This window comes from Canis aureus, chromosome 8 (genome assembly GCF_053574225.1).
Source record: "Canis aureus isolate CA01 chromosome 8, VMU_Caureus_v.1.0, whole genome shotgun sequence".
NCBI lineage: Eukaryota > Metazoa > Chordata > Mammalia > Carnivora > Canidae > Canis > Canis aureus.
The window spans coordinates 53,703,869-53,719,054 of record NC_135618.1 but is presented as its reverse complement, the minus strand read 5'-3'; the positions used below and the strand labels follow the sequence as shown (position 1 = coordinate 53,719,054).

The window sequence follows — 15,186 nt, the reverse complement described above, 5'->3', positions numbered from 1 at the left end:
AGGGGCACCTGGGTGGCTCAGTGGTTGAGTGTCTGCCTTTGGCTCAGGTGGTGATCCAAGGGTCCTGAGATCAAGCCCCACATCAGGCTCCCCATGGGGAGCCTGCTTCTCCCTCTACCTGTGTCTCTGCTTTTCTCTGTCTCTCATTAATAAATAAATAAAATTTAAAAATAAATAAATACATAAAATGACCCAGTGAAAAGTATTTGATTACTCTAACTCAGGTCTCTTTATTTGGATATGCAGTATACAGACCAGCCCCTGGAGATTCCTAACACGTTTTCAATGAGTCTATGAGTTCAAAATTCTTCATAAAAATACTTTAAAAAATACATTATTTGCCTTTCTATGACATTGATATTGTATCTACTACAAGATTTTGTGTCTCCTGGAATTGAATGCCTTGAATATGATTTTTTAAATATTCTGTGTGGTGAAATGGGAAATATGAATAAAGCATTTCTATAGAAAATGGAAATATAATGGGAGCTCTGAGAAAAATTACTTGTGTCATTGTTTGAGTCATGAACTAGCCTCTTTTTTCATGGAATACCACTTTTCTCTGAAAGAATGAGAAACAAATATTACGGTTCTTCAGACTTAGATATGTAGCAGACATTTTCTTGAAAATTAATAAAGAGATGTTAACATTTCAAGGAAAAGAACAATATATGCTGCTAAAAATAAAATTTGAACATTTAAGTGAAAATTAGGATTTTGAAAAACTGATATCCACTGTTGTGACAAATTTCCAATTCTTAAAAACTATCATGATGACATCATGTTGACAGTAATAAATGTGATGCTTTGATAATGGATGATGAAATGTGTCATCACTTGGAAGGTATGTTATCAGTGAAACAATATTTTTCAAATAACCAAAATATGATGTTATAAATTTAAGCATGGTTAAAGATCTATTCAAATCACAAGATACATCAATGAATATTATTATAAAATAGAATAAGAAATGTTTGTTAATGTGTTTTCAGATTCCAAACTTCAACTAACTGCTAGAAAATTATCATTAGTTGACTTTTGGTGAAGTACCAAAGAATACCCAAATATGTTTAAAAGGCTACTTAAATACTCCTTTTTTCAACTACATATCTGCACGAGGCTGTATTTTCTCCATATATTTTAGGTGAAACAAAATAATGCAAAAGATTGAATGCAGAGCCAGATATACACTCTCCAATGAAAATCTAGTTAACTTCTATTAAGCTTATATAAAAGATATTTGAAAAATATAAAACAAGCTACTTTACTCACTAATATTTTTAAAATTTGAAAAATAGCAATTTTTCACCAAAATGTTGATTTCAACATGTAATAGGTTTACTAGTAATATATTTAAATAAGTTGATAAATATTTTTTAAATTTCTTAGTTTCAGAAGAGGAGGCAAGATGGCAGAAGAGTAGGGGTCCTTTTTTCATCTGGCCTCCCAAACTTACCTAGATAACTTTCAAACCATCCTGAATACCCATGAATTCAACCTGAGATGTAAAGAGAGAATAGTTGGAATGCTACAGAGAGAAAAGTGACCACTTCTTATGAGGTAGGAGTGTGGAGAAGAGAAATGGAGAGGATATATTGGAAGATAAATAGCAGAAGAGGGAGCCTTGGGAAGCCGCTGCAGGAAAGCGGTACAGCGCACAATCAGGAACTTTAGAAATCTTCTCTTGAAAGTGTCTTCCCTGCCTAAAAAGTGCTCAGTGGGGAAATAGGGCAGAATCACAGGAGGGGAAGTGAAGTCTCAATATTCCCAGTGACATAGTAAGGATACGGGCACCCAGGAGAAAGCTCAACTTGTGCCATAAACCATAAATCTTGGTTGGATCATGGTAAAGGACTAGAATGCAGCAACCCTCCTGGAGCATCTGAGAGAGGTGGTCCAGGTGCACACTCCAGCAGCTGAGCTCTCTGCCCCAGAGCCCTTCAGCGGACAGAAGCAGGCTATCCCCCATTCCCTCCAGAACAGGCAAAACCAGGGAGGACACAAAATGGCAAAAGCTCTCCTGCTACTAGGCACTCTTCAGTTTGTACGAATCAGTGTCCCCACACCTGCCCCCAGAGGATCTAAACCAGTGTGCACTCAGAGACTGCAGGCTGGTACATGTGGGGAGCTCTTGGCTCTGGGACTGGAGATTTAGCCTCAGTCATTTTTTTTCTCCTTTCACCTTGGAGAGGTGCAGACTCTAGGGAACAAAGGCCTCACAGGACTAACAACTCACATGAGCCCAGCACCTGGCAAGGGGTGGGGCATCTCCACCGAGGCACAGACACCTGAGAATCAGTGCAGCAGCCCCCTCCCCCAGAAGAACAGCTGGAAGAACAAGGGAAGACCAAGTTTACTGACCAAGCAGCACTGGAAAGCTCTGGGACTGAGAGAAAATAGTATATAGAACTCAAGGTTTTTTCCTTATGATTCATTATCTATCAGGTTAAAAAAATTCCAATATATTTTCTTTTTTCCTGCCTTAACTACAATATTTTATCAATTCTTCATTTTTAAGTTTTTTCCTTTTCAACTTTCATATTTTTACAATTATATGTCATATGTAATATTCTTCATTTTTGGATTCCATTCAACATATTCAATTTAATTTTTGTAGATATATAAATTATAGGGTTTTTTTTGTCTTGTTTTGTTTTATAATTTTGGAATTTAGTACCTTCTAACAAATGGACCAAAATACACAGAAACAAGTGGAGCACCATGTTGGTCTACTCTGTGAGATTATATTCTCTCTTCCTTCCCATTCCACCTCCCTCTTTTGTCTTCTTGTTCTTATTTCTGTGGTTGCTGTTGTTTCTCTATATAAGTTTTTCTGGTTTATATGAATTTGGAATTTAGCACCTTCTAACATACAGACAAAATACACTCATAACCAAGAGGATCACCTTCTTGGTCCACTCTGTGAGACAACATTCTCTCTCCTCCTACACTTCTTCCTCACCTTTTTATTTTTTAAGTTTTACTATTTTTTAAATTTGTTTTTCACTTTCATGGTCTTTTTTTTCTCTTTTCTTTTTCTTTTACTGTCTAGTCCCTGACCTCTTCAGATTTGTCTAGGGTGTATTTTACTTAGGTTGTGATTGATATTTTTGACTCCACTTGCTCATATAGCCATTCTGCACTGGACAAAATAACTAGAAGGAAGAATTCACCACAAAGAAAAAAGAACAAGAAGTAATACTCTCTCCCACAGATCTAATGGATATGGATTTAAGTAGCACGTCAGAGATACAATTCAGGGGTACAATTATAAAATTATTAGTGGCTCTTGAAAAAAGCATAAAAGACTCTAGAGATTCTCTTACTGCAGAGTTGAGATCTAATCAGGCCAAAATTAAAAATACCTTAACTGAGATGCAGTCTAAGCTAGATGCTGTAACTGCTAGGGTAAGAGAGACTGACATAGAAGAGAAGTTGATGGAAAGGAAGGAAGCTGAGGGAAAAAGAGAAAAACAACTGAGAACTCATGAGAAGGAGAGGCTTTGGGAAGTAAGTGATAGTTTGAGAAGGAATAATATTTGTCTTATTGGAATTCCAGAAGATATGGAGAGAGAGAGGGTCACAAAGTATATTTGAATAAATCATAGCTGAGAACTTATCTAATCTGGGGAAGGGAACAAGCATTCATATCCAAGAGATAGAGAGGACCTCTTGCCCCAAAAAACATCAATCAACACCATAACATATAATAGTGAAGCTTGCAAATTTCAGAGATAGAGAGAAAAATCTTAAAAGCAGCTCAAGACAAGAGATTACTAATTTATATGGGGAGAAATACCAGATCAAAAGCAGACCTATCCACAGAGACCTGGCAGGCCAGAAAGGGCTGGCATGATATATTCAGGGTAGTAACCAGAAAAACATGCAGCCAAGAATACTTTACCCAGTAAGGCTGTCATTCAGAATACAAGGAGAGATAAAGAGCTTCCAAGAAAGACAGAAACTGAAAGAATGTGTGACCACCAAAATGGCTCTGCAAGAAATATTAAGGGGGACCCTGTAACTAAGGAGGGAGCCCAAAGAAACAATCTACAGAAACAGAGACTGTATAGGTAATACTATGACACTAAATTCATATCTTTCAATAGTTACTCTGAATGTGAATGGGCTTAATGATCCAATCAAAAGATACAGGGTATCAGACTGAATAAAAAAGCAAGATCCATCTATATGTTGCCTACAAGAGACTCATTTTAGACCTACGGACACCTCCAGACTGAAAATGAGGGGGTGGAGAACCATTTACCATGCAAATGGTCCTCAAAAGAAAGCTGGAGTAGCAATCCCCATATCAGATAAATTAGATTTTAAACTAAAGATGATAATAAGAGATGAAGAAGGGTACTCTATGATATTTAAAAGGTCTATCCAACAAGAAGACCTAACAATTATGAATATTTATGCCCCTAATATGGGAGCTGCTAAGTCTATCAATCAATTAATAACCAAAGTAAAGAGATACATCAATAATTATAAATTAATAGTAGGAGACTTCAATATGGTGCTCTCAGCAATGGACAGCTATTCTAAACAGAACATCATCAAAGAAACAAGGGCCTTGAATGACACATTGGACCAAATGGATTTCACAAATATATACAGAACATTCCATCCTAATACAACAAAATACACATTCTTCTCAAGTGTACGTGGAACTTTCTCCAGACTAGACCACATACTGGGTCACAAATCAGGTCTTATCCCATACCAAAAGATTGGGATTATTCCCTGCATATTTCCAGACCACAATGCTTGGAAACCAGAACTCAATCACAAGAAGAAAATTGGAAGGAACTCAAACACTTGGAGGTTTAAGAGCATACCACTAAAAGATCAATGGGTCAACCAGGAAATCAGAGAAGAATTAAAAAGAAACATGGCAACTAAAGCAAATGAAAGCACAACTGTTCAAAATCTTTGGGATATAGCAAAAGCAGTCCTAAGAGAGAAATACATTGCAATAAAAGCCTCCCTCAAAAAATTGGAAAATTCTCAAATACAGAAGCCCACGTTGCATCTAAAGGAACTGAAGAAAGAACAGCAAATAAAGCCTGAGCCAAGCATTAGAAGAGAGATAACAGATATTAGAGCAGAACTCAATGAAACAGAGACTAGAATAATTGTAGAATAGATCAACGAAATCAGGAGCTGGTTCTTTGAAAGAATTACTAAGCTAGATAAACCTCTACCCAGACTTACTAAAAAGAAAAGAGGAAAGACTCAAATTAATAAAATCATGAATGAAAGAGGAGATATCACAACCAATACCAAGGAAATACAAACGATTTAAAAAATGTATGAGTAACTAAACCCCCCAAAATTAGGCAACCTGGATGAAATGGATGCATTGCTCAAAACATACAAATTGCCAAAACTGAAACAGGAAGAAAAAGAAAACCTGAACAGGCCAATAACCAGTGAGGAAATTGAAGTATTCATCAAAAACTTCCCAAGAAGCAGAAGTCCAGGGCCAGATGTCTTCCCAGGGGAATTCTACCAAACATTTAAAGAAGAAGTAACATGTATTCTACTAAAGCTGTTTCAAAGGATACAAATAGAGGGAATATGTCTACACTCATTTTATGAGGCCAGCATTACATTGATCCCCAAATGAGACCAAAAGGATAATTATAGACCAATATCCCTGATGAACATGGATGTAAAAATTCTTGATAAGATACTAGCCAATAGGATCTAACAGTACATTAAGAGGATTATTCACCATGTCCAAGTGGGATTTATCCCTGGGATGCAAGAGTGGTTCAACATTCAGAAAACAATCAATGTGACAGATCACATCAATAAAAGACAAAAACCATATGATCCTCTCAATAGATGCAGAGAAAGCATTTGACAAAATACAACATCCATTCCTGATTAAAACTCTTCAGAGTGTAGGGATCCAGGGAACATTTCTCAATATAATAAAAGCTATTTATGGAAAGCCCACAGCAAATATCATTCTCAATGAGGAAAAACTGAAAGCCTTTTCCCTGAGATCAGGAACACGACAAGGATGTCCACTCTCACCACTGTTGTTCAACATAGTACTAGAAGTCCCAGCCTCAGCAATCAGACAACAAAAGAAATAAAAGGCATTCAAATTGGCAAAGAAGGAGTCAAACTCTCACTTTTCATAGATAACATGATAATGCATATAGAACACCCAAAGACTCCATACCAAGATTTCTAGAACTCATACAGCAATTCAGCAATGTGGAAGGATACAAGATCAACGCACAGAAATCAGTGGCATTTGTATACACTAACAATGAGACTGAAGAAAGAGAAATTAAGGAATCAATCCCACTTACAAATGCACCCAAAACCATAAGATACCTTGGAATAAACTTACCCAAAAAGGTAAAGAATCTATACCCTAAAAACTACAGAACACTTCTGAAAGAAATTGAGGAAGACACAAAGAGATGGAAAAATATTCCATGCTCATGGATTGGCAGAATTAATATTGTGAAAATGTCAATGTTACCCAGACCAATTTACACATTCAATGCAATCCCTATCAAAATGCCATGGGCTTTCTTCACAGAGCTGGAACAAATCATCTTGAGATTTGTATGGAACCGGAAAAGACCCCAAATAGCCAGAGGAATGTTGAAAAAGAATACCAAAGCTGGAGGCAGCACAATTCTGAACATCTAGCTGTATTACAAAGCTGTGATCAAGACAATATGGTACTGACACAGAAACAGATACATAGATCAATGGAATAGGATAGAGAACCCAGAAATGGACCCTCAAATCTACGGTCAAATCATCTGTAACAAAGCAGGAAAGAATACCACTGGGAAAAAAGACAGTCTCTTCAATAAATGCGTTGGGAAAATTGGATAGCTACATGCAGAAGAATGAAACTGGACCATTTTCTTACACCATACACAAAGATAAACAAAATGGTTGAAAAGATCTAAATCTGAGACAAAAATCCATCAAAATCCTAGAGGAGAACACAGGCAACAACCTTTTTGAACTTGGCAATAGCAACTTCTTGCTAGACACGTCTATGAAACCAAGGGAAACAGAAGCAAAAAAAGAACTGTTGGGATTTCATCAAGATTAAAAGATTCTGGGCAGCCGGAGTGGCTCAGCGGTTTAGTACCACCTTCGGCCCAGGGCCTGATCCTGGAGACCCGGGATGAGTCCCACATCGGGCTCCCCACATGGAGCCTGCTTCTCCCTCTGCTTATCTCTCTCTCTCTCTCTCTCTGTGTGTGTGTTTCATTAATAAATAAATAAAATCTTTAAAAAAATATTAAAAGATTCTGCACAGCAATGGAAACAGTCAACAAAACTAAAAGATAACCTACAGAATGGGAGAAGATAATTGCAAATGACATACTAGATAAAGGGCTAGTATCTCATCAAGAGGATAAAGAACTTCTCAAACTCAACACCAAGAAAAAAACATCCAGTCATGAAACGGGCAGAAGACATACAGACATTTTTCCAAAGAAGTCCTACACATGGCCAGCAAGCACATGAAAAATTATCCACATCACTTCCCATCAAGGAAATACAAATCAAAACCACAATGAGATACCACCTCACACCAGTGAGATGAAGAAAATTAACAAGACAGGAAACAACAAATGTTGGAAAGGAGGTGGAAAAAGCGGAACTCTCTTGCACTGCTGGTGGGAACGCAAACTGGTACAGCCACTCTAGAAAACAGTGTGGAGGTTCCTCAAGAAGTTAAAAATAGAGCTACCCTATGACCCAGCAATTACACTATTGGGTATTTACCCCCAAAATACAGATGTAGTGAAATGCCAGGATACTTGTACCCCAATGTTTATAGCAGCAATGTCCACAATAGCCAAACTGTGGAAGAAGCCACAGTGTCCTTTGACAGATGAATGGACAAAGAAGATGTGGTATATATATATATATATATACCATAGAATATTACTCAACTATCATAAAGGATGAATACCCACCACTAGCTTTGATATGGATGGAACTGGAGGTTATTATGCGGAGTGAAATAAGTCAATTGGAGAAAGACAATCATCATATAGTTTCACTCATATATGGAATATAAGAAATAGTGAAAGGGACTGTAAGAGAAAGCAGGGAAACTGAATGGGGAAAAATTAGAGAGGAAGACAGACCATAAGAGACTCCTAACTCTGGGAAACAAACAATGGGTTGCAGAAGGGAAGGAGAGTTTGGGGAATGGGTTAACTGGGTGACAGGCATTAAGGAGGGCACATGGTGGATGAGCACTGGGTGTTATACTGTATGTTGGCAAACTTAGATATTTTTTAAAAAAGAAACAAATTTCTCAGTTTTAATGTCCAAATATGGTCAATATTGATAGATAAATCCCTATTAAACAAGCTCTTTTGGGTGCTCAGTAATTTTTAAGAGTAAAAGGAGTTCTGAGACTAAAAATTTTGGGAACCACTTGCTTTGAACCATAGAATGATAAAAGGGGGGGACTGAAAATAGAGGATAATATAGAAATACTCCCCACTTTGCTATGGCTTTGATTCTAAGTAATTTGGGCTAACAGGGGAAAAAAGCAGATGGTGATATGAGACACAATTCAACCTCTCCTCACTAGGACCTAAGGAACCCACCACATATTCATTTGGATGGAGTTTTTTTTTCTGTAGAAAGCCATTTGATTCTATTATACGTGTTACAAAGTTAACTTTGTAGTGGCTTTAACTGAGAAAGAATTTAAAAAAGAGAGAAAGAATAAAAACTGTATTAGTACCATAAGAGTGGAACACCACAGGGAGAGTGTTTAAGGTAATAATGTTCTCTGTTAGACAAACTAAATATTTAAGAACTGGGGTTTCTCTCAATAACAGAAGCATTAGAACTTACCTGCACAAAGAAATACCATGGCTTGGGCACACCATACTTCCCTGGAAAGACAGCATCTATATACCAGGTCATAAGACCATATAAGAAAGCATCAAATAATAGCATTCCCATAATATGTGCAAAAATAAGGCTATCATGTGGGTTCACTGGTGATAGGATGTTATCCCACTGGACACCATACTCTGAAACATAATAAATAGGAGACAGTTATCTGAGGTGCCCAATTGTGACTAGAACAAAGTTATCTAGCTACTTTATAATTAAACAACAAAAATGTATAGGCATTCTCTGGAGAGAGGTACTATTTGCTATTCATGGATACTTTGAAATTTAGGCTGTTCAAGAGGATAATAAAGTAAGTAATGATACAATGTGCCTCTTCCTACAGCCAAATTCAACTAAAAGTTAGTAGTCACTGAAATAAAAATAAACAGTGACAAGAAGTCCATAAAGTAAGCTTTAAAGCCATAAACAGACCTATTGGTTGGGTTAGTGGCCCTATTTCTCCATTCTCTTTCATTCAAATCTCCACTGAAATAATCAGCAAGATACATAAATTGGGAAATACATTCATCAATATAAAAATAAAGTTTGTTTTCTAGTTTCTGGTCTGTCATGTAAGGAGCTTAGAAGTCACCACTCCATCCTAATAAGGAGTAAAGAAGTGAACTGAAAAATGGCCCATTCTTCTTAGATCTTTCACAGATGTGAGGTTACAGAGTGAACCACTGCCCCCACAATTGGAGAGATGGACAGGCAGGTGCAGAGAATTTAATGAAACAGAAACCCTAAGCAGTAACCCCCAAGGGAACCAGAACTGGGAAAACCTGAACTGTGTAACTGATGAAATGTCAAGGCCCAGTGCAGACAGATATTTGGGTTAAAAACTCCAGGGGATCAAGTCATTGAGGAGTCCCCAAGCTTTTGTGAGTTTTACCTTCGGGAGCCCTGTCAGTTCTTCACAGTGAATATCAGAAAAATCTCCTTTAGGAGAGAGAGGGGGAAAAGGAGCCATTTTGACATTCTATTCTTAATCAGGCCTTCCTTCATGAGAAACTATTTTAGCAGAGCCTAACTTACCTAGGGGGAAGGGAAATATGTAGCTCCAGCCCCCCCTAGCCATCCTGTCCTATCTAAGCAGAGCAAAAAACTGAGAAGCACTGATGGAGTTCATAGTCCATGGGTACAAGCTTATCAAATAATTGAGGCCTAGTCATAGGACTCTGCATCTTTCCTCTATATCACTAAAGGCCTATTCACTGCAATTCCTTTTCCTTTTATCCAGTACCTCATATTCATCTTTTTTAAAGATTTTATTTATTTATTTGAGAGAGAGTAAGAGAGAGTATGAGCGGGGAAGGGCAGATGAAGAAGGAGAGAGAAAATCCCAAGCAGACTCCCCACTAAGCACAGAACCCAATGAAAGGCTCGATCTCAGGACCCCAAGATCATGGCCTGAGCCAAAATAAAGAGTCAGATGCTTAACTGACTAAGTCCCCCAGGTGCCCTTCTTATCCATCTTTTAACAAAAATTACAAGGCATACTGAAGGGCAAAGAACACAGTTTGAAGAGAATGAACAAGCATCCAAATTAGACTCTGATTTGACAAAGATGTTGGTCTGATTCCTCAGACCAGGAATTTTTAAAAAACTGATCAACATATTAAGTGCTTTTGTGGAAGAAGTATACAACATGCAAAAGCAGATGTATGCAAAGAGATGGAAATTCCAAGAAAGAATAAAAAAAGAAATGCCAGAGTCCTTGGTGTGGCTACAGAGGAGACTGTAGTGGCAAGAATGATGGACAGGAAGGTGGGAGATAAACGTGTTCAATACTCCACTTCTACTCAACACTGTACGTATGTGAAGTTAATCCTTAGAAGTTAAGGAAGATAAAGTGATAAGGCAATTAGAGAGGAAGAACTAAAAGTACTCTTACTCACAGATGACATGATCTTACTAATAGAAAATCCTAAAGATCCTGCCCAAAACAATGTTAACACCAACAAAAGAATTCAGCAAAGTTTCAGGATACAAGGTGAACATACAATAATCAATAGTATACTATCTACTAGTAATGAACAACTAAAAAGGATTTTGAGATAACAGTTCCATTTACAATAGCATCACAGGAATGAAATTCTTATGAATAAACTTAGTAAGAGCTGAAAGACTTGTATGCTATTACAAAATATCACTGAAAGAAATTAAAGAAGACCTAAATAAATGGGAAAACATCCTGTGTTCATAAGACTGATGCTGGTGAAGGACAGACATATAGATCAAAATAATACAACTATGAGTAATGGCTAACTAGCTTCTGACAAGGATTCCAAGATAATTACATGAGGGAAAAAAAAGACTAATTTCCACAAGCGATATATACATGCAAAAGAATTAGTTGGGACTCTTCCCTTACAATATGTATAAGTATTAACTTTTTAAAAATAGATCAAAACCCTAAATAAATACAATTACTTTTTAAAAAAACTCTTAGAAAGAAAACATGGAGGCAAATATTCATGACTTTGGGTTTAGTTTAGTAAACATATGGCACCAAAACACAAGCAATAAAGTAATAAATAAATTTGATGCCATTAAAATGAAAAACCTCTGTGCATAGAGGGCATTAACAAGAAAGTTAAAACACAATCTACAGAAAGAAAGAAAATATCATATAATAAAAGGCTTGTATCTTGAATATATAAAGAACTCTTACAACTTAACAACAAAAGATGAACAATCCAATACAAAAATAGGCAAAGGACTTGAATAGATATTTCTTCAAAGAAGTTGTACAGATGTCCAACAAGCATGTGAAAAGATGCTTAATATCATTAGTCATTAGAGAAATGCAATCCAAACCCATAATAACATGCCACTTTATATCCACCAAGATGAGAATATTAAAAGGAGAAAATACGAACGCAAATGAAGAGAAACATGAATTTAAAAATAGTGAAAGGGAATAAAGGAGACAGGAGAGAAAATGAGTGGGAAATATCAGTGAGGGTAACAGAACATGAAAGACTCCTAACTCGGGAAATGAACAAGGGGTAGTGGAAGGGGAGGTGGGTGGGAGGTTGAGGGACTGGGTGAGGGGGCAATTGATGGGATGAGCACTGGGTGTTATGCTATATGTTGGCAAATCGAACTCCAATAAAAAAATATACAAAAAAATAAAATGAAATAAAATAAAATAAAATAAAATAAAATAAAATAAAATAAAATAAAATAAAATAAAATAATAAAAAAATAAAAAGCAAAACAGGGACGCCTGGGTGGCTCAGCGGTTTAGTGCCTGCATTCGGCCCAGGGCATGATCCCAGAGTCCCGGGATTGAATCCCACAACACGCTCCCTGCACGGAGCCTGCTTCTCCCTATGCTTATGTCTCTGCCTCTCTCTCTCTCTTTCTCTCTCTCTCTCTGTCTCATGAATAAATAAAATCCTTGGGAAAAAAACAAACAGTGCAATTGCTGGGTCGTAGGGCAGGTCTATTTTTTTTAATTTATTTTTTATTGGTGTTCAATTTACTAACATACAGAATAACCCCCAGTGCCCGTCACCCATTCACTCCCACCCCCCGCCCTCCTCCCCTTCCACCACCCCTAGTTCGTTTCCCAGAGTTAGCAGTCTTTACGTTCTGTCTCCCTTTCTGATATTTCCCACACATTTCTTCTCCCTTCCCTTATATTCCCTTTCACTATTATTTATATTCCCCAAATGAATGAGAACATATAATGTTTGTCCTTCTCCGATTGACTTACTTCACTCAGCATAATACCCTCCAGTTCCATCCACGTTGAAGCAAATGGTGGGTATTTGTCATTTCTAATAGCTGAGTAATATTCCATTGTATACATAAACCACATCTTCTTTATCCACTCATCTTTCGACGGACACCGAGGCTCCTTCCACAGTTTGGCTATTGTGGCCATTGCTGCCATAAACATCGGGGTGCAGGTGTCCCGGCATTTCATTGCATCTGTATCTTTGGGGTAAATCCCCAGCAGTGCAATTGCTGGGTCGTAGGGCAGGTCTATTTTTAACTCTTTGAGGAACCTCCACACACTTTTCCAGAGTGGCTGCACCAGTTCACATTCCCACCAATAGTGTAAGAAGGTTCCCTTTTCTCTGCATCCTCTCCAACATTTGTGGTTTCCTGCTTTGTTAATTTTCCCCATTCTCACTGGTGTGAGGTGGTATCTCATTGTGGTTTTGATTTGTATTTCCCTGATGGCAAGTGATGCAGAGCATTTTCTCATGTGCATGTTAGCTATGTCTATGTCTTCCTCTGTGAGATTTCTGTTCATGTCTTTTGCCCATTTCATGATTGGGTTGTTTGTTCCTTTGCTGTTGAGTTTAATAAGTTCTTTATAGATCTTGAATACTAGCCCTTTATCTGATAGGTCATTTGCAAATATCTTCTCCCATTCTGTAGGTTGTCTTTGAGTTTTGTTGACTGTATCCTTTGCTGTGCAAAAGCTTCTTATCTTGATGAAGTCCCAATAGTTCATTTTGCTTTTGTTTCTTTTGCCTTTGTGGATGTATCCTGCCCTACGACCCAGCAATTGCACTGTTGGGGATTTACCCCAAAGATACAGATGCAATGAAACGCCGGGACACCTGCACCCCAATGTTTATAACAGCAATGTCCATAATAGCCAAAGTGTGGAAGGAGCCTCGGTGTCCATCGAAAGATGAATGGATAAAGAAGATGTGGTTTATGTATACAGTGGAATATTATTCAGCTATTAGAAATGACAAATACCCACCATTTGCTTCAATGTGGATGGAACTGGAGGGTATTATGCTGAGTGAAATAAGTCAATCGGAGAAGGACAAACATTATATGTTCTCATTCATTTGGGGAATATAAATAATAGTGAAAGGGAATAGGAGGGAAGGGAGAATAAATGGGTAGGAAATATCAGAAAGGGAGACAGAACATAAAGACTCCTTACTCTGGGAAATGAACTAGGAGTGGTGGAAGGGGAGGAGAGCGGGGGGTGGGGGTGACTGGGTGGCGGGCACTGAGGGGGGCACTTGACCGGATGAGCACTGGGTGTTATTCTGTATGTTGGCAAATTGAACACCAATAAAAAATAAATTTATTATTAAAAAAATAAAAAAACACAGAACAGAACAAACACATGTTATATAACAAAGAAAAGGGATTTTTCATAAGTAATTAGGATCCCTAATCAGTTGACTATTTACAATATAAAGAATTGAACTGCTGATACAGGTAACAGCATGGATGAAGAACAAGTGCCTTGGGCTAAGTAGAAGTCAGTGTTAAAACTGCACAATTCCATTTTCATGGATTCTGGAAAACGCAAAAATGCGACAGATCAGTGATTGCTACGTATTAGGGGTTGAAGAGAAAGGGCAACACAAGGGAATTTTTTTATGAGGAAACAGTTCTGTTTCCTGATTGCTGTGGAGGTTAAATTAATATATACAGGTGTTGAAACTCACAGAATTGCACACCTCCAAAAAGGGCAATTTTACTGAGTGTAAAGTTTAATATTTTAAAGGGCCCAGAAAAAAGATAATAAATGAATATGAAGAACAACTTTATGTTCACAATTTTGACCACTTACATATAGTGGACAAATTCTATACAAGACACAAGCTACTAAATCTTACTCAAGGAAAAGGCATAATCTGAACATTTCTACATCTATTGAAGAACTAAATTTTTAATCAAAACCCTACTCAGACCCACCTCTGGTAATTTCTTATACTACATATCCAAGAACACAAAAATACTTATGTATAATTCATTTCAGATTTATTCTATCTTACTTTTAAAGATTTTATTTATTTGACACACAGAGATCACAAACAGGAGGAGTAACAGAGGGAGAAGGAGAAGCAGGCTCCCCACTGAGCAGGGAGCCCCACTGAGCAGGGAATCTAATTCTCCAGACACTGAGATCATGGCTGAGCCAAAGGCAGACACTTAACTGACTGAACCACCCAGGCACCCTTCAGGCTTATTTTAAATGAAAAATAATATAAAGTTCCTAAATGCTCATAGATAGAAGATAGGTTGAATGAACATTGCCACATCCACACAATGTATCTATAAAAACTAAAGAAGATATATTGGCAAACTCATAGGAAATTATTTCTAAAATATGTTAGCTGAAAAGCACACTGTAAAGGAATATGCAGTACATAAACACTTTTATAAGAAACTAAGTAAAATAAGAAAATATAGAAATTATGAATTTTTTAGAAACTAAAACACAGAAAAAGATAAAACAGAATTGAGTAAGATATTACCTACAAGGATGAG

The 15,186-nt window shown here is 37.2% G+C and overlaps 1 protein-coding gene across 15 annotated transcripts in view; it reads right to left on the bottom strand.

The window, feature by feature from the left end:
• The window catches only part of LOC144319120 (phospholipid-transporting ATPase ABCA3-like), a 198,089-nt gene that overhangs the window by 116,127 nt on the left and 66,776 nt on the right, over nucleotides 1-15,186 (bottom strand). For 14 of the 15 annotated variants that reach the window (XR_013385024.1, XM_077906926.1, XM_077906919.1 and 11 more), the window contains one exon: nucleotides 8,878-9,059. The exons of the other annotated variant lie outside the window; for it this stretch is intronic. Coding sequence is in view for 13 of the 14 variants with exons in the window: in XM_077906926.1 (XP_077763052.1) it covers nucleotides 8,878-9,059 (182 nt within the window). In the remaining variant the exon portion in view is untranslated. The remainder of the gene's footprint in view (nucleotides 1-8,877; nucleotides 9,060-15,186) is intronic. 15 annotated transcript variants of the gene reach the window in all.